Here is a 23591-nt window from a genome sequence, read left to right on the forward strand (position 1 = left end):
GGAGCTCATTTCGAATTTAAATGTTGCCTGTACTTTTTAAGTAGATAATTCAAGAAAAGTTTAAAATGATTTTCTAAAAGTCGTCAAATTGATGTTATTTTTGCAATTATACATAGAAAAAATGTAGAAGTTATCTGCCTGTTCTAGAATTTACTAACTACTTTTTGAGTTTAAGATACTTCCGACACATTATAGTAAGAAATGCACGTTTTAATGCCAAAACTTTGTTTGTAGATTTTAAACTCACTGTGGAAAACATAGTTAATGCCTCACAAACTTTTCTTTTATTTTCATTTTAATCGACTGAAGGCATAGAAACAAAAAGACAACCTCAGTTCAAGCAATTTGTTGTATAATTTATATTAAAAGCATCTTAAAAACATTAGATTCCCTTCATAAAATGGATATCTGTGGTCAGAATCAAGTTTTCGGGTAAGCAAAGTCCCATGTCAAAGTTACCCGGAACTGCAGAGATGCAGCTTTATACAAAGGTATCAAAGCGATTTGAAAAGATGCTGGATGCCAGTCAGAGGTCACGGGCTGCTCCGAGCTCAGTTTGGCTGGCTGTTGATGTGTGAGCCACACTGGTAAGACTGCATGTCCTCCCCAATGAACTCTGACACTGTGGAGAAAAGGAAAAAATTACACTCACACAATTCAGGCAGATCTTTTACGCGTCTTTTAGCAAAAAACTCAAAATCTTAGTGATACTTAAGATACTAACTTTATCCGGATACTCAAACCTCTGAGTATCAGGTGACCTGATCAGACAAAAACAGACTGACAATAGAGCAGGACGTACAAATAGAAAGAGGGAAAATAAATAAAGACTGCAAAAGGAAGCTCGTTTAAATGCATTAGTTATCAATTATTCCTGTTAATGGAATTGTTTTTTCCTTTGGATTTATTTTCCTCATATAAACTGCAAAAACAGGCCCCTCAGAAATAAGTCAAAATTCTAACCACATTGGTAGATTTTCTTTAGAAAAAGCAAAACAAAATTTGCCAATGGGGTGAGAAAAAAAGTCTTCTCAACATTTCTTACTTAAATGAAAAAATTATTGTGACTAAGACACGTTTTCTTAAACTAGGATTGTTTTGCTTTCAAAAGCTTTCTTGCTAAGATTTTTTTTCCTGCAGGACAGAAAATGAGACGCTATTTCTTGAAGCAAAGGTATTTTCTCTTCATTTTTGGGTTGAGTGGATGATCAATTTATCAGCACTAATTCTCAGTGAATTTTAGTGTTTTTTTATTTTTCGTCAGAAATTAAATTTTTCTGGTGGCATAAATGGAAAAATGAAGAGCATGTGTCCAGATAAAACACCTTTTGAAGTCGTGAGAGGTCAAAGTTTCACTGTGTCTCCCTACACTTGTCTGTACATATAGATTACACATAAAGAATGTACTTCTTTACCTGAAACTAAAGGTGAACATGGAATAAACTGAAAAAAATCTATTTTTTCCTTTGAAAAAAACAAAAGTGTTTTTAAATGTTTAGGTTCTGAATAGAAAAAGTGAAACATAAAATAAAAGTACATATTCCATTTCTGACACATTGAAACATGTCTGGATGTCCGTCTGTAAAGCTGTCTCACCTTCTTCAAAGGTTAGGTGATGCATTGAGGTGGAGCTGCTGAACTCCTCGGGGTACTCCTGGATCTTGCCATCCCCCTCCCTCCCATGCCCCATTCCCAGCACCCTTACATGGGGGTCCCAGCCCTCGAAGTGGGAGTATGGGACTTGGCAGATGTCCTGATAAGGGTTGGGGTTTATTGGAGGGGAGGGACACACCTCCTGCGTATAGGCAGGGTAGTGAGGATAAGGCGAGGAGGGAACGGGGGGCAAGGGAGAGTTCGAGATGGGACTCCCCGTTGGGAAAGGACTGAGAGAAGAGGAGTGGGAGGGGGACGGCGAAGAGGACAGGTAAGGGGAGTCCAGCCATGGGGAGGGGGAGGGGGGCTGTGGGCCCCGGGGGTACAGGGGAGGGAGAAGATCGGTGAAGCCCAGCTCCAGGTTTTCAAAGCTGGGGTGACGCTCGGATAAGGCCCCCCTGGACCCGCCCGGTTCCTCTCCCAGAGCATCAGGTTTGGAGCAGTATTCCTCGTTGTAGCTCATGGTGGGGCATGGGGGGGAGTAGGTGGTGGGGTATGGGTGCAAATGGAAGCTGAGAGCTCCCTCATCAGTGAGGCTCCGGTCCATCCGGGGTGGAGCCCCCACAGAGCCGGACGTGCCCCCCTCCTGGGGCGGAGCGGAGGGGCGGGACAGCAGAGGATCCTCTTCGTTGAACATAACTGAGAGCAGAAAAATAACAGCATCACTATTTTACTATCAAGTTGTCTACGTAAAAAGCTAAAAACAACTTTTACAAACATCAACAAGAAAGATATTCAATAAAAACACAGTTATGTAACAACATGTTAAACTTGTCTTTCTGTGAAAATCATTTAAAATTTTAATTGTGGCAGATTTTTTTAACAAACACATGCATCAGAACACAAAGACAAAACATGAAAACATTTACTAAGTACAGAGCAAAAAATGAAATATAAGGTCATGAATTTCCTTTGATTTCCTTAAAGGTTTTATTTGTTTGAAATTCTATAAAAACATGTTTTTTTAAAAACACTAAAAAAAAACAATAACAAAATCGAATCAAACTTTATTTATATAGCACTTTTCCTATAAAAACATAACACAAAGTGCTTTACATTAAAACAAAACAAAATAAATAATATAAAAACAAATACGAAAATTAATAAAACTGATAATGATTGGAACCTCCCTCTCTGTGAATAGCTGCATAGCCAGCCAAATGCAGCATCACAGGGGGGGACCAGCCCCACCACAGGGGGGGACCAGCCCCACCACAGGGGGGGACCAGCCCCACCACAGGGGGGGACCCCTCCACCACAGTTAAGTGGTGATGCAGGTCCCCTTCTAGAGTGGCTGAACAGCAGCCGACCCAGAGGGAGAGGACCCAACTGAGGAAGCACCGGAAACAAAAAGGAAAATAAAAATGTGAACATACTGATAAAAGCAATAGAACATTGAAATAAGGTAAATGAAAGAAAATCATTAATAATCTTGTGTAAATTCATAAAACAAGATAATATGGATAAATCAATACATAAAAAAATACATAAATGTGTACACCTATAATTTCCATTTAAATTGATGTTGGTGAAATGAGTTAATTTTATTGTTGTTTTTTTTTGTAAGTATGCCATATGAAGTGACTGATGAATAAAAGCCACTGCAAGTGTGGCTTTGTTGACAGTTTATCTGTTGTGTCTGGTTTCCGTACAGGTTGCGGCTTCACTCACTGCGTGGAGAGCTGCACCGCTGCTTGCACTACCACTAAAATTGATTTGGTTTAGCAGTATCTTAGTGTCTCTGTTTGAGTCCTCAGTGTCATTATGTTCTGATCCACAGAGTTAACTTTAGACCAGGCATGTCCAAAGTCCGGCTGGTGGGCCAAATGCATTTCTATGAAATCTATGAAGATTTCTGAAACAGTGTTATATCTATTTTACATAATTACTAAGTAATTCATCTTTGTCATGTGATTTGTTGATCCTTAAGTATTCTCAATGATCTGAAGCTGTGTTGGTAAGGCGTAGATATCTGATAAAAAGTTATGAACCGGAAAATGATAAATTATGTAATGAAAATGGTTACAGCAGAACAGGGGAGGGGTTATATAAGTTGCTTCCTTTTACCCCCTTTCAAGCAATATTTGATATAATGTCTAATCATCCTAAGTTTGATACGTCTTTATGAATGTATAACTGATGATTGTATTTTGTGTGCTTTTTTCTTGCTTTGATTGCTTGAAATAAACCAAATCAAATCAAAATGGTGGGACTGTTGACTCACCGGGCAAATACTTGAAGCAGTGAGTGCTGCTGCGCTTCCTCTTGCCGTTGGAAACGTACAGATTGACGGATACAGGCCGACTGACAGAGAGGTCGCTGTATGCTGGAACCCGCACACACAAAAGACTCTGAAACGGCAAAGGAGTTCAAAGAAATACTGCATGGTTAGAGTGTGTGTGTGTGTGTGTGTTTGTAGTGGTGATGGTGATGGGGGGTCAACAAGTATGACTGCTGAATGTACTTCAGGATCACCTCATTACTGTTGTCCCGGTCAATGTAGGCCTCCTCCTCCCACTGTAATTTACCATCTGATAATGGAGACAGAGTTACATCAATGTCAAGTTCCAATTATTTTAAATTCATTTCTCTTCGTATTGAGAGCACATGCTCACTTTCAGTCCGAAGAAAAGTGAAGACCTTTCATTTGCCATCTCTGTTTTTGCTGATTACTGTGTGGAGCTATTTCCTCCCAAAAACATCTGCATTTTGCTCAATTTTGCATGATGAAAGTAGCTCGGATGAGGCTCGTTTCATTAAATAAACAGTAATCTAGATCAGGGGTCTCAAACTCAATTTACCTGGGGGCCACTGATGGCAGGGTCTAGCTGAGGGAGGGCCGCAACTTCAACACACACACACGCAACTAGTGAGTGTCTGAGAGCCAATAAATTTGTATGGAACATGTACTATACCATTACTATACTCTATTATTAACTGTTTTCTGCACAAAATTTACTTATAAAACTCTCATTCAAATAAAATATGTTAAAAAAATCAACAAGTAAATAAATCAGTAATACATTTCTGTTTATTTATTCTTCTATATCTGCTGTTTTCTCATTTAAACATCCTTATTAACACAGTTCAGTTAACACTGTTGAATTCTAACTATTAAACACTAAAGAAGACTTAAATTCTACAGTTCTGTAAATCCATCAATGGTTCTTCTGAACACGGCTTCTCTTGTCTTCTTCTCACTGATGGACACTTGGCAGCACTTCCTCCCAAACTGAGACCCTCAGTGTGGATGAAGATGATTTTCATTAAGTCTGGACTGGACTTATTGAAATTGAAGGTGGAGACGTCAGAGAGGATGTGCTCCCAATTCTGAGTCCGTGTTGAATTTTTTTTTTTTTAAGTTTACTCTTTAAACCACAAATCAGTAAAGGAGAAACAAAATTCAGTAACCATTTTTGGATTTTCTATCTTATGACTTTTTGCACATTTAAACTCTGGTTACAGGTTATTATAGAGCAGCCGGTCATCCACTCCCAAATTTTCTATAAAAAACGGATGGACTTTCATGTTGGTGACACTAAATATGTGCAGCCAAGATGCACAATAAGCGTGTTAGAGATCACCCAGGTGGACGAAACGCGGCAACAGATCACCTGGTGTGACTGATGTTTTTGCTTTTGCGCCATCATCACCTGTCAATCATCACAAAAATATTAGGAGAAAGGGACGGGAGCAGCAAGGCCCCAACCTGAGCGAACGCAGCTGGAAATGTAATGACTGCAAGCCGCAAATTGACTACAAAATACATTGTGGGAAATGTGTCCTGACTGTTTTTGTAGTTGAGTTAAAATACCTATTGATTAAAAAATGGCCACATATGTTACAAAACATTAAAATCAATATAAAAGATATAATAACAGATCATACTAAGGGGGAGAGGCCTATTGAAACTAAATTGAATTTTAAGGACAACTCCAAGTTCCTGTCCTCCTTCAGTCTCACTGCAGATTCCCACCCGCGCGCCTAGTCTCCCCAACGATCCAGGCGCGGCGCTGGTTCATCTCAAACACGTCTATCGTTGCATTTTCACACGTATTTTCAGTGTGTCTCAGATTAAATCGTGTTGTTTTCTCCCACGTGTCTAATTTTAGAGCCCCCTTAGGTGTCACGCATGTAGGTGTGGGACATTTTTCTCCGCAGCGACCCGACTCTCCTGCGGTAGCGGAGAGACCCGTTAGGTCGGGGTTGAACGCCGCCGCGCGCCTAACCTTAACCATAACCCTCCTCTGGCTCCATGCGACCCAGAAACAAGTTCAGCAACCACTGCATGGATTTACAAAAATTACGAGCGAATAAATACGTTCTAAAAAGGAAAGCAAGGAACTCCTTAATGTGGTTCGGGGAGGGGGCTGTCAGGTTTCTTGTCTTAAATGTTTTCCTGCTTTCAAGCCCGGTCAATGTCCCGCCCCCAAGAGTGATTTACCCCACTGTGATTGGTTGGTTGTCAGGTCCGCGAACACTGAAAAGGTGTCATTCACACAGACTGGCGGACCGCATTAACATTAAACTTTCATATTGAGGCGCGGGCCGCAAAATATCATCTTGGGGGCCGCAAATAGCCCGTGGGCCGCGAGTTTGAGACCCCTGCTTTAGATGTATCTCACCATTAAACGTGGCTGGTTGTCCTGTTTGGGGAATTCCTCAACAAAAGCTTGAACCCAACAGAAAGTCTCAAATTGCCAAACATCTCGCAAAGGGAAGCGCCATAATGACCATGAATTAATTACGTTTCCTTCAAATAAAAGGAGCTGCAATGTTTTGCTTTTCTCACTGTTATATGCTACATACATGCAGACTTTGAGTGCACATTTACCTGTACCTCTCTCCATGAAAAGGACTCTGGAGATGGGCAGGAAGTTGGTACCGCTCAGCAGTAGCTCCTCCCCTCCCTCCACAGAGCAGGCGGTAAGACTGACCGACTCAATGATGGGCAGCTCCTGTGCGGAACGCTGAGCTGCAGGGTGTGGAAATATACATTTACAAAAAAAGATTTTAAATAAAGTGTTTAAAAAAGCACATCTATCTGCCGTAAACAAAGATCACTCACAGCATTCGATGGGCAAGGAGGCGACCTGCAGGGCCAACAGTCGCCCAGCAGGGGCCACAGGCGCCGCTACAGGAAAATGGGTACGAAAGACCAGACGGACACGAGTGTTTTTCCTGCCGACGTCCGTCTCTCCTTTCCTCAGCTCAATGTCTGAGTTTCTCAGTTTGAGAATGCCGGCACAGTCAATCCTGGCACACACACATTCATTTATTCTGAGAGTTCATGAAGCAACTTTCTCTTCTGTGGATTGTTGCAAAATGTTTGTTTTGTCATCCATCCGATACTTGTCGTTCAATCTAGTGAAAAAGCACCTTATTATAAGAAATTGTTCTATTTTGATTTTTACTTGGTAAAATGTTCAAATAAAAAGCCTTGATTCAGGGAACAGGAGCAGCTACTCAGAACCATTTGTTCTGTGAAAACCAGGTGCACAGCTCAACAATAGTTTCAGATTTCATTGAAATTCTTGTTTATCACTGCAAACATCAAAAGAACATGTTCACATCAGGAAGAAAAGGTCTTTTTGCTTTAAAGTTGGTTCGAATGTAGGAGTCATTTACTTAAAAACGAGAAACTATAGGAAAAAGTTTCTGGAAAACTATTTTTCTAAATCATTTTGGGGAGTTAAGCAGTGATTGGTGGTTGAGAAAGGTAAAAAAGTCAGGTTTTGATTTAAAAACTAAACCATCTAAACTGTAAAATGAATTTGCTAAAACTCAGTTGCTAAATGAGTTTTAGCAGAAAGAAGAAAACCAAGTCAGTGCAATTACAGACACTAGAATTAACTTTAATATTTGAGTAAATGACGACAGTTTTAAAAGGAGAAGACGTTTGTTCTGATGGATGCAGGTTCCTCAGATGTTTGCTCTTGTTTCTTCACTCACAGTGCAGTCATGTTGTTCTCAGGACTGAGCGGGATGTCCAGCAGTTTGGTCCCCGCCTGGATGCTCTCGTGACTTGCAGTGCCGACCATTTTTCCCGTCACCCTGCAGGCAGAGAAACACCTGAAGTTCAAGGAAGCTGAATCCAGCTCAGTCTTACACTTCGGTATCAATGGATTCCATCAGCTCACAGTGCTCCGTCTTCTTGGATTGTCTAGAAGGAGCAATAGAAAGTGCTCCACTCCATTGTTCTGCTGGGAGACGTCAGAACTCGTGTGTGTGCTGTGACAGGGACACCTGAAAGGATGTGATCCCAGATATGGCATCTCTAATCAAAACTGCTGTTTTATAATGGAACTTCTGTTCTTGTCATGAACACCATGAATGAGAAAAAGGGTCTCCATTCGTCCACGTGGACCAAGACACCCAAAGCAGGAGGTCAGAGATCGACTTTGTGTTTGTGTATTACACATTAGACTCCAGCAGGGATGTTGCTGTTTATATTTGTTAGGGACAGAAATCGTAGGTGCAGTCTGGACCCGGGGGGCGTCTGGTTTGGGGACTGTGATGGTTTTCCCTCTCCAGGTTGTTGGAGAGCTCCTGTCCCAAGAATCTTTGAGGTGTTGCTCAAGAGTGAGGGATAGATGGACAGGGGGTTAGGTGTAGCAGCAGCAGTAATGCAGGTGCCGTATGAAACCGTTGCATTTAAGAAAGAGTTCAACCAAAAGGCCTGGATTTGTTGGTTAGTTCTTACCCTCATCTGTGTTCATGAGCTTTGGGTCATGACTGAACCGAGATGAGAGAGCAAGAAGCTGAAATGAGTTTCCTCCACAGGGATGCTGGCCAGTGCCTTTTCCATAAAATGAGGAGCTCAGAGTACAGCCACTGCTCCTCCACATCAAGAGAAGCCATTGACGTGGCTCGGGCATTTGGGATCAATTGCAACCAGGATGTCTCCTTGGAGACAAACCCCAAGCATGTCCTGCCAGGATGAGACCCAGGTGAGGACATAGTCTCTGGAATGACCTGGAAGTACCCTGGAGTTTCTTCAACAGAACTGGTGGAAGAGGTTTGAGCATCTCTGCATAGACAGCAGCCCCTACATGAGTAGAAATGAATCACTGGATTTATGGATGGAAGGATGGATGGAATATTTCATCAGTCACTAAAGATTTTATTGTTTCAAATATCTACAAAAACACGTTTCTATTGTTTCTTTTTTGTTTTTGCCCTGAATCGTTCAGGAAGACAAAAGACCCCGACAGCGTGTGGATGTGACAACAAGAAAGTGATAATGATCACTTGGCTTGGATTGTTCTCCGATTGGCTTTAGACTTTCCGCTGAATGCCTGCTGCATTTTAAAACATGAACAGATAATCCTCCTAAATTAACGTTGATCTCTAAAACTTTCTCTTAAACTTCCACAGTTTTGTGCCTTTTCTTGCAGATTATTTTGGGTCTTCCAATAAAATTTCTAAGCTATTTTAGTATCACTGTTTGAGCTATGAGTTTTTCTTTCTTACTTTTTTTTTTGGTGAAGATTACATTCTGGAAGGATTTTGGAAACCCCTTATCAGCAGCAAATGTTAAATTTTCTATCGGTTGGCACTTCCATGAAGGGACGCCATCCATAACCTTGGATTTGGGAATGGCTGCTTGAACGTGCATTGCTGAGGGCGGCTAGATTGCAGCTTCATGCTGTCTCTAGTTAATGTCCCTCTCCATAGCATAACTGCTTGTTGTCTTAAAGTTAAAGGAATCTGAGCAGGATTTACATAAATTAGGGTCTAGATGTTAAAATAAGTCAAGAAATTAGTTTAAAATACATTTAAAAACATTGCTATCATAATATCAAAAGGCTGCACAAAAAGAACCAGTGTAAAACATTTTCTGCAGGAAAAGTCAAGGCATCAGAGGAGAGGTTGTGTCCCAGCATTCAAATGGGACACAACCTAAATGAAGGTTGCACTTCATTTAGGAAGCCATCCAAGTGTTTTTTGGTTACCTTCCACATGAAAAGATGCCTGAAGATTAAAGAAAGAAACATGATGGCAATCGTACCTGTGTATCTGATAGAATGGATGTGGCCTGATGGAGCGGTCGTCAGCTGTTCCAACGAAAACCTGCAGCGAGAGCGGCTTCCTCTCTGTGTATCCACACAGCTGTGCAGAGAGACACACAGAGAGGACAGGAATCAAACTGCGAGGAGGCCAACAGCACGGGGACACGACATGTGACTCTGCTTCCAAACCATGAGCACAACCTCTGAAATGTCAGTTCATCTAAAGTTCCACCTAAATCTGAAAAATATTACCTTTGGCTCAACTTCAAAAGCACCTGTCATCATCAGTCTTTTATCATCTCTGTCTGACCTTCACAACAGGATGTCCCGTTGGTGACGCTTTGACCGCCCCTCTGCTGCCCTCTGTCTCATAGTGAGCTCGGTGGTGGGGGCGCGGCTGCACCTCGATCCGGAGCTCGTACTGATCAAACTGGGACGGGAGAGGCCAGTCAAGAGGAGGAAGGGCGTTGGACCTGTGCAGAGATGAACTGGGTTATAGCTGCAACATCTTTGAACAAATCTGTCAAAACATTTGATTTGACATTTGATATGAAAGCAGGTTTGCAAAAGCAATGCAAAAAATAATGAACCGAGTGCTGGCATATGTGTGACGAAGAAGCAACAAAAAAATAAATCTACAAGATGCAAAACAATGAAATATTCCTAGCTGGAAGTGAAGCTGCAGCGCTCTTCCTTCAGCTTTACAGCGAGTTTTTAAACTTTGAAGAACAATGTAAAAGATAAGCATTTGTGCCTGATTCTAGCATTGAATTTTTGTCCTTGACATCTATTGGAGTCATAACAAACCCAAAAAAAAGCTCCTATTGTTAGATCTATGGTCCATCCTCTGTTTGAAGTGAACTTTTTACACTTCAGATGCTCCTTTAAAAGAATTTAAAAAAAACTTTTGTTCCTCTAACAATATAAACGTCTTCAATGTAGTGTTTGTTGGAGTCCAAACTATGGACTCAGAAAGTCTAAACAATTTCAAGTCTGAGCCTTTGGTTTTCAGAGGGAGTGTCTTTTGGGTCATTTTTCTGTCCTCACACATGGACATTGTTTTGGGTTCATGTTCTGATTTCAGCTCAGATCTAGTCATTGTAGTAGCATTCTTTCTCTGCCACTAAGGTTAGACAGTGAAGATGCAGTTTCTTAAATCTGAACTGTTTTCCCCAAAAGTGGAAAAGAAAAACTTCACTGAAACAAACCCATTTGTGTAAAGTTCAGTTTGAACCCATTTTTACTGATTATTTTCCTGTAATGGTGGTCCCATGGTGCACATATCTTACTACAAATGTAAGGGAAAAGTTATATTAAAAATGTCTTCTTTTGGTTGGTTTTGAAGGGTCTGACTCTTTTCTTCCAAACCACAAAGTTGAGCAGAAAATAGCAGAAGTGGACCGCTGGATTCTACAATCATCCACGCTCTTGGTGGCTCCTTTGTCTCAAAAAAACATATTTTTTGCATTTCCATATACACTTTAAAAGTTGGAGTTTCCTCAAAATAAGCACTTGTTGTCATAAATGTTTGAATATGTTTTAGAGTTTTCTGGTCTACTTTAGGTCGAGCTTCTAATAAGGTGGATTTTTTCTGCTTTTAATCTTAAAAATAGTTTTTTTTTCTCTTGCCTGAACAGGGGGCTGTGAGCACTGGCTCTGGTTCTGCCCCAGGCCAGGGCAGGGGGCACAGAGAGGTAATCCATGCCCAGAGAAAGAGGCTCTCTCCTGGTCTGCTGGGTCTCTGGCAGGGGGCCGGGCGAGCTGTGGCCTGGAGCCTGCTCTTTATCCACCTCCCTCGGGGACAACTGGAATTTAAAAAAAAAAGAAAGAACAATCTTGTAATTATCTTGCCAGTATCAATAGAATGGATCAATATTGCTTGAAAAACTCCCATCTCACCTGTTCCAGGGACTTCTTCCTGGTTTTCTGAGGGATGCTCAGTTCACAGCTGGTGGTTGGACCTTGTGAGTGAGAGGTGAGGTCTCCACCCTCCAGATTGCACCCCTGCAGTTCCTCAGAGTAACTTCCTCTCCGTGACGTGCAAGGAGAAGCCAGCGGAGAGTTTCTTCGTTTCTTCCCCCCAGGTGACGTAGGCCTGGTAGATGGAGACAACCCGAAACTGATGGTGGTCTCATTAAGCTCCTCGTCCTCCACCAGCAGGGAGTCGCAGCTGGAGGCAGGGCTAAGCCATCCTCTGGAGGAGGGACTGGAGGCAGGACTGGGGCTGAGGGAGCCCGGGCATCTGTCCCGGTAGGTGAAGGGGTCCAGCAGGGGGAGGTAGAGGCGCTCTCTGTCCCACACTCCACTGTTGCCCATGTCCCAGTATCTGGGAATTGTGGGTGCAGGTTCATCTTCAGGTGAAATGGTGGTGATTTGAATGCTGGGACACTCAACCACTCGAGACTCAGATACCTGGAGGGAGGATGGGAGCTTTCAACAGAACCTCCTAAAAACAGCCAGCTTCTGTTTTTTAACCACAACAACGCAATCTCACCAAGTCAGCATTGAAAAGCATCCCGGAGTTTGTCAAGCCAACAGTCCTTTCCACGTGAGCAATAAAACTCACTCACTGTGAAGTTTACAGCATCAAACATCTACCACTAACACAAGGCAGAGTTTCAGAAGAAGTTGCATTTACACAAATAAGAAAGGAAGTGGCTGACAACTCTGTACGGATCTCAAACAAGCTCCAAATTCCCTGAAGGTTCATTTTCATTCCCCTCTTCTTCCTCAATGGTTTGGATGGGATATCTCATCGTTTTGACCTGGAAGCAGGATGTGTGTGTTTTTGCTTGTTAAACTCTGTTTTTTGGTCTCCAAAGAGTCTTAAGGAAAACAATTGGAGTAGTTCCTAATTAACTGTGTGCTAACCAAGCAGCCTCTAAAAATGGGTTTAGATGTTAAACGCAGAGAAGGAAGGAGCAGCTTCACTGGAATTATGGGGGTTGGAGTCCATTTATAATTAGAATGATCTGTTTGCTCCAATGCTTTTAGTTTTGCTCAAGGTCATTCATTGGATGATGACAAGCATCTTGGACCTAAAAATAGTCCAAATGAAGAACCATTCAAGTTAACGTGAAACCTTTTCATTAAGTCTGATCTAAAAAATGTCAGTGAGCCTACATGCTTACACTCTTCATTTGGGGTTTTTCCTTTAGTATGGCAAATGTGATTAATATTTAGACTGAATGTGAAAAATGTTATGCCCCAGAATTCACATATACAAAAGGTTTTAGCAAGATCCCCACCATCAGTGATGACATGTTTTACACACTTAGAATCTATGTGAGACTTTAATAGATGATCTATTTAGGAACATCAAGCTGGAAGACTCAGGGAAAATGTCAAGAAGTTATTTCAAATCCCTACGTTTTGTGAACAGCCGAACTTGCTTTTTTGTATGAAAAAACATGTTTTTTCTTATGATAATGAGACCTTGAGATGGTTGGCTGAAAATTGGATTTTCATCGGTGATCACCACATATCTGCTTGTAGATTCTGCTCAGGAACGACCCTTTCACTTAATGCAGTGAGAAATTGCTCCATATTGACGTAGCTGGATCAGAGATAAAGAGATAAACAACAGACTAACAGACTGCATGGATCGCTGAACTGCAGCCGCCTGCGCAGCTGCATCCGAGCCAACATTCTCCTCAAATGACGATGACTGATTTGGACGTTGCTTATGACCAACAACATCAGCACAGTCTCCGCCTAAATTATCCCACAACCAAAGTAATCAAATTATGAATTGATCCGTTCTTCTAGAGTTTGACATTTTCTATGACAACCTGCTTTGTTTTGTTGAAGATTATAGTAAAATGAAAAAAGTATATATTTTGTTATCACAACATAACAAAACTTATCTTATAAAAACGACATCTTTTATCTCGTTATCCCTCTCATGATAACGTGATAGTAGATGTTGTTTTTAAGAGAAAATGACCACAAAAAAAAAGAAAAGTAAGCCGTTCACGGCTTCTGTGCTGTTGTTTTTTTCTACAAAAACAAAAGCAGTTTTTTTTTAGATAAATATATTTCGAGCTAAATAGAATTTGTAGTTTGAGCAGAAACAGAAGTATCGTCCTCTCATTTTACACAAATGGTTAGAACGTTGCTCAAAATTAATTGTTTAAAATTAAACAATATCAGGAGGAAACTTGCAATAAAAGGTGATTTTACTATATTACAGCCACACTACAAAAACAGGGCCCCTAGAAATAAACAAAAAATTCTTTAAATTGGCAAAAAAAATCTGTCAATGGGCTAAAAAAAATTTCTTACTTTCTTAAGAACAACCAAACAAGGAGCAACTCATTCAAACTCTCAATGCAACTCACACATTATGTGCAGGTAATAAAAATAGGAATTTAGCAGGCGGGTTTTGCTAAATGCTCATCTTACCTTCACAGAGCGTGCCGGCAGGCTCTCATAGGTCCCACTGAATTCTCTGATGGGGGCCCGTCGTGGAGGGGGGGAATGCATCCCCGCCCGCTGACTGGATGAGAGGGGTGGGCTGGGAATGTTGATTGACTGTCCAGCATGAGAGGCAGCAAGGTGGTTGTCTCTAACTGGAAAAAAACACACATATGTTTGTGGGTGAGCTAGAGAACATTCTGTATGTTTCCTGTTAAATAAATAACACCCCAAAAAAGTTCTCTTTTGTTCATTTTCATTGTATAATACACACTTCCACAGGAAGTGGAATGTAAATTCCAAAAGCTCACCAGAGCTACTGGAAAAATCTCTCTTTTCTGAGTCCTTTTACATCACATGTTGTGGGTGTTTGTGACTTCCAAATTGTGTTTTCATAACCGCTGGATGAAAGCACAGGGAACCTGGTGGGTTTCTTTCCCTCAAATAGCATGAGAAGAGTTCATTAAATGGTGATCAAAATATTGTAAACAGAATTCCTGGTCAAAAAAATTCATTTTTTTAGCATGATCTTGCCTTTTTCATTTGTTTCCCATTAGTTTTCCTTGATTTAGAATAATTGTTACCATATGGAAAAGTAACATTCTGAACCTTTTTTGTAAGAAAGCCAACACGCTGTGGTTAGATTATTTGTTTCAATGCTGTAATCTGGAGATCAGCAAAGAGAGCTCATTTTTGCAGGTTAACGTGTCCTTTTTTCCCTTTACTTAAAGGAAAAAACTAAAACAAAATCTGGTTTTCAGAAGATTGCATTACTGTCGAAAATGAGAGGGATTTAGCCACTGACACCTGATTTTAGCTGTTACTGATCGAATACACTGTTAAAAAGTCACGATTAGGAAGTAAAAATGTAAAGTTTTTCTTTATGACTTGTGTCCATCAGTGACTTAGCACGCTTCATCCCTGTTAGACGTGGTTTTACATGCAAAGGTCCCTGATAAAGCAGGCATAGAACACCCCGGACAGGTCAAAGGGTCATATACATAAGCAATCACGCTCACTCCTAGGAGGTAATTAATTGAGCAACTGATAACGCAGATGTTTTAAAAGTGGGAGGAAAGAGAAGAAACAGCACTAACCACCAAGTACTTCTGTTCAATAACTAATTGTAATGTAACAAAACGATAAAGTCAAACAAAGTGCTGTTTTTTTTTTATCCAATGAAAATGGTGGTTTTGGTGTTTTTAACCTGTTCTTCAAGAATTTCTCCGATGATTTCTTACAGTTTTGAGGCAGATACCAGCTCAGACGATGAAAAAAAAGACGTACATGGATCTGTTTGTCCACATCAGAATAGAGCGGAGCAGGGAGCTCCTGGCCCACCGATTGTAGCTTCATTTCACCATCATTTCATCAAGGTGATCATTTGAGAACATTTTCTCATTCACAAAGATGCTACAAGCTTCTTTTTTCAACAGCATGTTTGTCTGCTCCTGTTTCAAAACAGTTGGAAATCATAAAATATTTAGAAATTCAGTTATAGGCTTTTTTTTTTTGTCCGCCATCATCAGAAAAATACCACAAGCACATGTTAAAAACAACATTTTCATCTGAGTGGGTCTTTAACGCCAGAAACACTTTGACTATGCAGCAGAACAATGGTTGAACAACACCTGCCATCATCTCTGAGTTTCTCAGCTCATTCGCTAAGCTAGAACAACGATTACAAGACCACAATACTGCCAGAAGCAAACAGCACATGTAAATTATTCTTTAGATCCAAAGGGCAAAGGTGACCTGTTGGTAAATCCATGGGGTTGGTTCAAGAAGGACAATGCCCAAAGTGTGAGCTCCTACAGTGAAGCTGCTCAGATTGACCTTTGGTTGTACTGAAAAGCCTCCAGGTGTCAAGCACAATAAGGAGTCCTTGAAAAGAACTGCGCACTCAGAGGGCTGTGCAAATAAAAATAAAGCTTCAAACAACTAGTCTCATTCACAAAGATCTATTTTGTTTGTACAAAATGTGCCAACCTCCGTCTACATAGGCTTTAACACGTGTATGCAGGAGGAATCCACGCGCTCAGCGGCACAATAGAAATGTAACTGTCAGTCCTCATGTTGTGTCATTAACACCCGGAAGAAACCAGAGGAGCAAACAGAGAAAACACAAAAATACTGTTTTTAGAAAAGTTTCAGTTCTACATTTAAAGTATTCAACAACGTCAACTTTCAACAAGAAATGAAACAAAAACCAGTGGAAAAGGGAAAAAAAGTCTAATTTTTATTAAAACACATGCGAACTCCATGCAAGACCAACTCTGACTATTTCCACTCATTTGTCCTTATTTATCTTCTCTGAGTCCGCTGTCAAGTTTTGAATAAAAATCACAACCAGATCTTGGAGACCCAAACCTCATCACAGTAAGAAACACACACTGAGATGCCAATATTTATGGCTACAAAGAAGTGTTTTTTACAACACAAAGTTCTTAACTTTACCCAGAAACCTCAGGACACAACCCAACCAGACCACAGCATTTCCCCTGTGCTGCCAGCACGCTTCCACACCAAGCCAAACAGAAGTTCCTCTGCAACAACAGAGGTTTCATCCGATCTCTGTCGCTCTGCAGTAGCAGTGAAACCATGCACGCAAACTTTTGGGGCAACGCCGACGCACAACACAAACCGCTAACAAATTACGAGTGGGGGTAAAAAATCTCCTCAACTGTTTCCTGGCAAAAAAAAATATTTCCAAGTGATTAAAGCAGCAGAGCTGAACCAACTCCACCAAGACTTCACTTTTTTATGTCTTTTTTTTTGCATTAAACAACTATGTAGAAGTGTGTGTGAGCAGAGGACTTTATGAGCCCTGAACGCTTACCAAACACTTATTGAACACAATAAAAAGCTAATCCAGAATCCAACAAATGTCCTGAACTGACCTCAGAATCGAAGGAAAAAGGTGCAGCGCCAGCTCTGCCTGAGCCCCACAAAAGATAAACCTGACATAGAATGAGTTTAGTGATTACAAGTTCATTTTATGGTAAATGGCATATACTTATTTAGCGCCTTTCTTCCTACAAGGACAAAGCGCTTTACAGTCACAGACCCATTCACCCAGTCACACACACATTCACTCACACATTCACACACTGGTGGCGGCTCCGCTGACAAACACAGGCGCCCGCCTACCACCAGAGGCAAGGTGGGGTTCAGTGTCTTGCCCAAGGACACTTTGACTCATGGGCGTGCAAGGCGGGAATCGAACCTGCAATCTTACGATCATGGGTCGACTGCCCTACCGCTGCACCACGGCCGCCCTATTTTATTGATAAATAGGGCCTCTTGCTTGTTTAAAATTGTGCATTAATAATAAGTTAACGAACTGCCAATGAAACAAAGACTTAGACAGATTCTACCTTTGTTTCCTTTGCAAACCTAGCTGTCTAACTTCTGAGCCAACTTTGTTCATTGCAGATTTGACCACATCTCTGTCTGGATTTTGACTGTTGTCAATTATTGTAACGATAAAATTTGAAACTCTCCAATCATCCTTGTGTTTTTAAAGGGCCTATGCCATTCAGAATAATGTTTTTTTTTTAGCTTTTAAATGTATTATAATGTTCATTCATCACCAAAAACAACCCCAAAGTGGCATTTTGATCCATTCACGCACTCCTGAGCTTTCCTTTAAAACCCAATTCTCTGAGCACCAGCCCCTCCCAACCCACAAAAAGGAGGGGGTCACATTGTGACATCAAGTGAGGAACAGCCCCTTCCAGGAAGAGACTATGCTGCAAGCACCGCCCCCAAGCTAACACCCACTTTCTCAGTGGAGCTAGCAGAGATCGACAGAAACGCTTTCGTTTTCTATACACAATATGTTCATCCATCTTCGCAAAAGTTTGGATGTTGTTTGTTTTTGTGAGTGAAACACACACATGCTGCTAAGGCCGGCTCTAGGATGACGTCATGAAATGGGCGTGACCCACAAGGAGCTAAAGGCGGAGCCTCAGAGATTGAGTCATCTTACTTCCATGAAGGAAAAAACCATGAAAATAACTCATATTTAATTTAAATCAAATGTGTTTTGTGTGCCAAAGGTATTATCATGTACGTGGATATTATTTACTATAAAAAGCTTAAGAATAGCATGGTATAGGCCCTTTAATGTTACCATAGCAACAGCTTAAAAGTGAAATAAGGAACCCCTTTCGAAAAATGAATTCTGTCATGAAAGTTTGTTAACTTAAATAAATCTAACATTAACACTTTTTTCTTATTTCAAGAGAACTTTAAAGATTTTTACTCCTCCAGAACTACATAATCAAAAGTGTTGTCATGGCAACAGACTTAATAAATAACCCATAACCTTTCTTAAATGCAGAATACATTAAAAAAAACGAAGCACATGGACTTCTAGAACATTAAATACTGATTTTGAATAAGTATTCAGTATTTAAGTATTTACTGTGTAAAAGATCTCGGAAGTAGAAGATGCCAACATTTTGACTTTCATGTACGATGTGAAATCCCTGTTTCATTAAAATGGTTTTCATTGATGCTCTTCTCCTGAAACTTTAAAAAGAAAAAAGGATGTCAACTTTTTTCATACCTGTTAAAAACTGAAGGAACATTAAAAAAATGATTAGATAAAAATAGAAACGGAGCAACCCTCTGAACAAAACAAGAAGTTTCTCTATTGTTAAGGAGTTTGGGGAAAGTTCCCCTCGTGCGTCCAACACAGCACGTGATGCAGATGGATAAAGTTTGGACAGCTGGAGACAGAAATCTGAAATGTCACCAAAGACCACCTGCTATGATGTTTAGAAACACGGAAATGTTTCTTATCTGAAATGAAGTCTTCTTCTCACGCAGTGAGGCTTTCGTGATCATGAAAGCCAGCATAGTATGTGCAATACCAGCATGCGCAACCAAAACTGCAGAGTGGAATAGGTGCGCGTCTGTGAGGGTCAGAAATGAGGGACGGGGGCGTGTTTTTGGTGATGCGTTCAGTGCGCAAAGCTGGGGTTCCTTCCCAGATGGCAGCTGTTAGCTTTGCTCACACGCACAGCTGATTAGAAACACATTGAGTCTGCGGCTGCACGCACGCATGCCCGAGCGCACACGTGCAAACAAGAATACAGTGAGAAATGCTCGCAGATGCATACCACACTGAGAACAAACACACAATCAAAATTCAAATACGGAAACAGGCACGCAAACACTTAAACACAAACGCGCAGCTCGCACGCAAAGCTTCCCGGGTGACCTGGAGGGTCACTACTACAAAGTGTATCCACGTTTTTAAAATCTGGACTGACCCAGACTGTTGTTGCTGCTGGACGAGTCCAAATGCAGCAGCGCGGTGTCACTTTCTTCGCCGGCAGCGGCGCTCTCCGGTGCGGCTGCGCGCGCAGGAGATGACCCCTGGCTGCGCCGCTGCGGCGGATCCTCCTCAAAGACCAGCTTGAACTCAAACTCGCCTTCCTCCCATCCCGAGCCCGGCGCGGCCCCCATCGCCCCCCGGCAGCGCGAGCGGGACTCAGAAAAAGCAATCCAACCTGATCTCCTTTACAGGCGGACGCAGCGATGGTTGCGTCCTCGGTGCGCTAAAAACAGAAAAATTCAACTTGAAGTAAAGTTTGCCCAAACTTTTGTTCTCCTTCTTTCTTTGTATTCCCAACTGAAGCAGATAAATTCCTCTTTTTCTGCCGTTTCTTCTTGCTTAACCTGATTTATAGCGGTCCAGATCAAATCTTTGCGCAGGAGAAACGCACAAAGCAGCTCCAAAAGCTCCAAAAAGGCTGGACCTCCCGCTCTAGTTCCTTGGGTTTCTGCATAGCTCCTTCTGCTTTTTCTGCCCGGCTCACGACAGGGAGAAGGGGGGAAAGTTTATCAAATATTTTTCTCGTCCTTTACCCTTAATTGCCCATGGGTGGGTTTCCCATCGCCGGTTGGTCGGTTATTCCTTCCCCATAGGACCGTAAACGCGTCAGTCAAGAATCCCCCCTGCCCAACCTCCAGCCTCCATCTCCTCGGCCCCCTCCAGGCTCACTCCAAAAGTTCCTTTAAAAGCCACATTCACATCCATTAATGCAGCAGGCAAATGTGGCTCAGTTCTTGTTTGTTTTGGATCATCCCAATACGACTTTTCTGAAGTTTTTCAGCACTAAGAGGATCTTCATGTCTGCTTGATTCAAAGTTTGAAGCAGTGGAATTTTTGTTCCACCTCTGAACTTCTCCTGTCTCAAACTTTCAGACCGACCACCATGAAGGCAATGGGACTGCCACTTAGTGAACATAACTTGGTCTATTTCCTGTCCGCCTTTTTTTTGGGCTGTCATTCTCCCCTCTTTGCCCCTTCTTTTTGCCCTCCCCTTCCCTCAATCCTCTCTTCTCCCCTCCCTCTTCTTCCTCTCAACCAAAGATCTGTTTCTCATTATCCTCTGCAGTCTGCTCTCTGTCTGAGTCAGGAGATGAAAAACTTAAATAAACACACTCACCCTGCGCCCCCTCCCCTCTTTTCTGTCCTCCTTCCTCCTCTGGTTCTCACAATTATCAGGGGCCTGGTATACTGGTGTGTAACTGCATGGGGGCCTGTCCCGCTGTCTGTCATCCTCTTGGGCTTGTGTGGGCAGGCCTTTGGATCCTGGACGGATCTCATGATGTTGCAGTGTGATTAGTGAGAGGGGAAAAGTGCTACCAACAAGGCAAGAATTTCTAAAGCCCTCGGGGGGATTTGTTAGGCTCTGTAAACTACCACCAACGCGGAATCCCAAAAGTATACAAAGGCATTAACATTTGACAGTGGAAACTCCTTCTTCCTAAGAAAAATAATGTAAGGACGGCCAAAGAGAGGACTGGTTGGTGGTTCTGTTCGGATAAAGTTTGCTTTTGAATTTGTTCAATTACATTCAGTCGTTTAGACAAAGTGACAGATCATCTGCATTTACGGGGTAAATAAATCAATGGCAGCTGCAGAAAGGAAGTGCCTCACAGTTTGGGGATTTTGCCTCAAGATTTCTAAATATTTTTAGTTTTAACCATTTGAAAATATCTGTTTGAATGTCAGCTAGTAGCTGATCTTCCCATACAGCGTTTTACAAATTCTGACCAGAAATTAGAAAGACTCTGAGAGGACTTCTGCACAGCATCATGATATATAAAATCTTTCCCAACAAATGTGAATATCAAGGAAAAGTGTATTCATGATTCCATTAAAAAAAATGTTCATAGGATTTAGACTCAGGGCCCTGCACCGTTGGATCGATTTCTGTGGAGAGATTTTTGTGCTATTATGCCAAGTGCAGGACTCACTGTTTGGAGCGTAAATCTTCTTTTTTAAACCATATTTCCAAACCTGATCCAGTCCACGAGATGATTGGAAGAATTTATGACCAATCACTATCAGCATCAACCTTCAAGTCCATGTCTGTGATTGGCTGGTTTGCATCGCGTCGCCCTGCTATGTTTCAAGTGCAGAGAAGAGAGAATTTCTCTTGAGTGAAAATTGTTTTGTTGTGTTTGCATGTATTTTTGAGTTTCAAGTGCATTTTTCTGTTTTGAGAGCAAAATAATTTTTTGAGAACACAAAAAAGCAATGAGTATTGCCTTTGAAAAAATGGCACAAAAATAACTCCAAAGATTTGAAGTATTTCACATATTTGACATAAATTGGGGTTCCAGCTCATTAAAACTGGATTTCCAAAAATAAGAAAGCTGAGTAGAAATCACCATGTACTTCTCCGCTTTTACAAAATGATAAAAACAGAGTTTATGATCCCTTTATATCAATAAAAATAAAATATTTTCAAAAAGCTATATCTATCTTTGCCTTAATAACGGATAATGCATCAATGCTCCATGGCATTGATGCAATCAGCTTGTGGCAGTGCAGGGGAGTTGTGTAGTCCAGATGTTCTTGATGTTTGCCATCAGCTCCTCTTTGTTTTGTAATCTTGTGCCCCTCTTCTAAATGGGGTTAAGGTCCAGCGCATTGGCCAGTTGAGCACTGTGATGGCATGGGCATCAGAGAAGGTTCTGGTAATTCTGCCGGTTAGGGCAGAGGCCAGAACGTTCTGGAAGATGAAGTCTGCATCTACATCCAGATCCTCAGCAAAACAAGTCATGAAGTCCTCTGTATTCCATGATACGTCATTTTTTAAATGAAATTATGGAAATAAATACACTTTTCGTCTTTTTTCTTTGACTTTTTCATCACACAGAACTCTAGATATGTTTGTGACACAGTCAGCTGGCATCACTGTTACTTTTATTTCTCTACAGAATATTGTTTACAGCTTTACTTACAGTAATCTATGGAGCCCCTCTTCTTCCTTTCCCTCAGCATGACCTTAGATCATTATATTTGTTCTTGCAGGTTTTGTTCTGTAAAACTGCTGTTAACCATTTTCCCAGTCTTGTAGCTGAAATCTACTCATTCCTTCATCTTTGGGGTATAAGTCCCAGTCTGTTCTTTTCTTGTATTAAGATCCATGTTGTGTTTTTTCCAGTTCTGACTGATGTCAGTCAACATAAGCGTGCATCTTTCATGGCTGAAACTCACATCAGCTTAGATGCTGTTGAAATACACTGACCAAAAATATAAACGCAACACTTTTGTTATTGCTCCCATTTTTTATGGTACAAACTCAAAGATGTGAAACATTTTCCACATACACAAAATAACCATTTCTCTGAAATATTGTTCACAAATCTGTCTAAATCTGTGATAGCGAGCACATCTCCTTTCCCAAGACAATCCATCCCACCTCACAGGTGTGCCATATCAAGATGCTGATTAGACAGCATGATTATTGCACAGGTGTGCCTTAGACTGGCCACAAGAAAAGGCCACTCTGTAATCTTCAGTTGTATCACACAGCACAATGCCACAGATGTCACAAGCTTTGAGGGAGCGTGCAATTGGCATGCTGATAGCAGGAATGTCCACCAGAGCTGTTGCCAGGGAATTGAATGTCCATTTCTCCACCATAAGCCGTCTCCAAAGCTGTTTCCGAGAATGTCCACCTCCAAGATCGTCTGAGACCAGCCACTCGGACAGCTGCTGAAACAATCGGTTTGGATAACCACAGAATTTCTGCACAAACTGTCAGAAACCGTCTCAGGGAAGCTCATCTGCATGCTCTTCGTCCTCATCGAGGTCTCAACCTCACTTCAGTTCGTCGTCGTAACCGACTTGAGTGGGCAAATGCTCACATGCGATGGCGTCTGGCAAGTTGGAGATATGTTCTCTTCATGGAAGAATCCCGGTTTACACTGTTCAGGGCAGATGGCAGACAGCGTGTGTGGCGTCGTGTGGGTGAGCGGTTTTCTGATGTCAATGTTGTGGATCGAGTAGCCCATGGTGGTGGTGGGGTTATGGTATGGGCAGGCATATGTTATGGGCGAAGAACACAGGTGCATTTCATTGATGGCATTTTGAATGCACAGAGATACCGTAACGAGATCCTGGGGCCCATTGTTGTGCTGTACATCCAACAACATCACCTCATGTTGCAGCATGATAATGCACGGCCCCATGTTGCA

The 23591-nt window shown here is 41.6% G+C and overlaps 1 protein-coding gene across 5 annotated transcripts; it reads right to left on the minus strand.

Moving 5' to 3' along the window:
• Positions 1–277: 277 nt before the first annotated feature.
• nfatc4 (nuclear factor of activated T cells 4) lies at positions 278–20074 on the minus strand. 5 transcript variants are annotated; one of them, XM_078934996.1, is made up of 14 exons: positions 19773–19915; positions 19364–19651; positions 14070–14236; positions 11565–12077; positions 11295–11470; positions 9976–10138; positions 9665–9765; positions 7606–7707; positions 6722–6909; positions 6488–6628; positions 4129–4184; positions 3878–4004; positions 1597–2292; positions 278–622 (listed from the first exon to the last, which is right to left on the minus strand). In XM_078934996.1, exons 2-14 carry the CDS (start codon positions 19557–19559, stop codon positions 552–554), a joined length of 2697 nt encoding a protein of 898 aa, XP_078791122.1. In that variant the 5' UTR covers positions 19560–19651; positions 19773–19915; the 3' UTR covers positions 278–551. The 5 variants fall into 5 exon arrangements, with proteins under 5 accessions (XP_078791122.1, XP_078791123.1, XP_023821157.1 ...); XM_078934997.1 differs by lacking the exons at positions 19364–19651; positions 19773–19915 and adding an exon at positions 19962–20074; XM_023965389.2 differs by having other exon boundaries at positions 6494–6628; positions 19364–19965.
• Positions 20075–23591: the final 3517 nt, after the last annotated feature.

The sequence above is a fragment of the Oryzias latipes genome, chromosome 17 (genome assembly GCF_053564925.1).
Source record: "Oryzias latipes strain Hd-rR chromosome 17, Olatipes_Hd-rR_3.1".
Lineage (NCBI taxonomy): Eukaryota > Metazoa > Chordata > Actinopteri > Beloniformes > Adrianichthyidae > Oryzias > Oryzias latipes.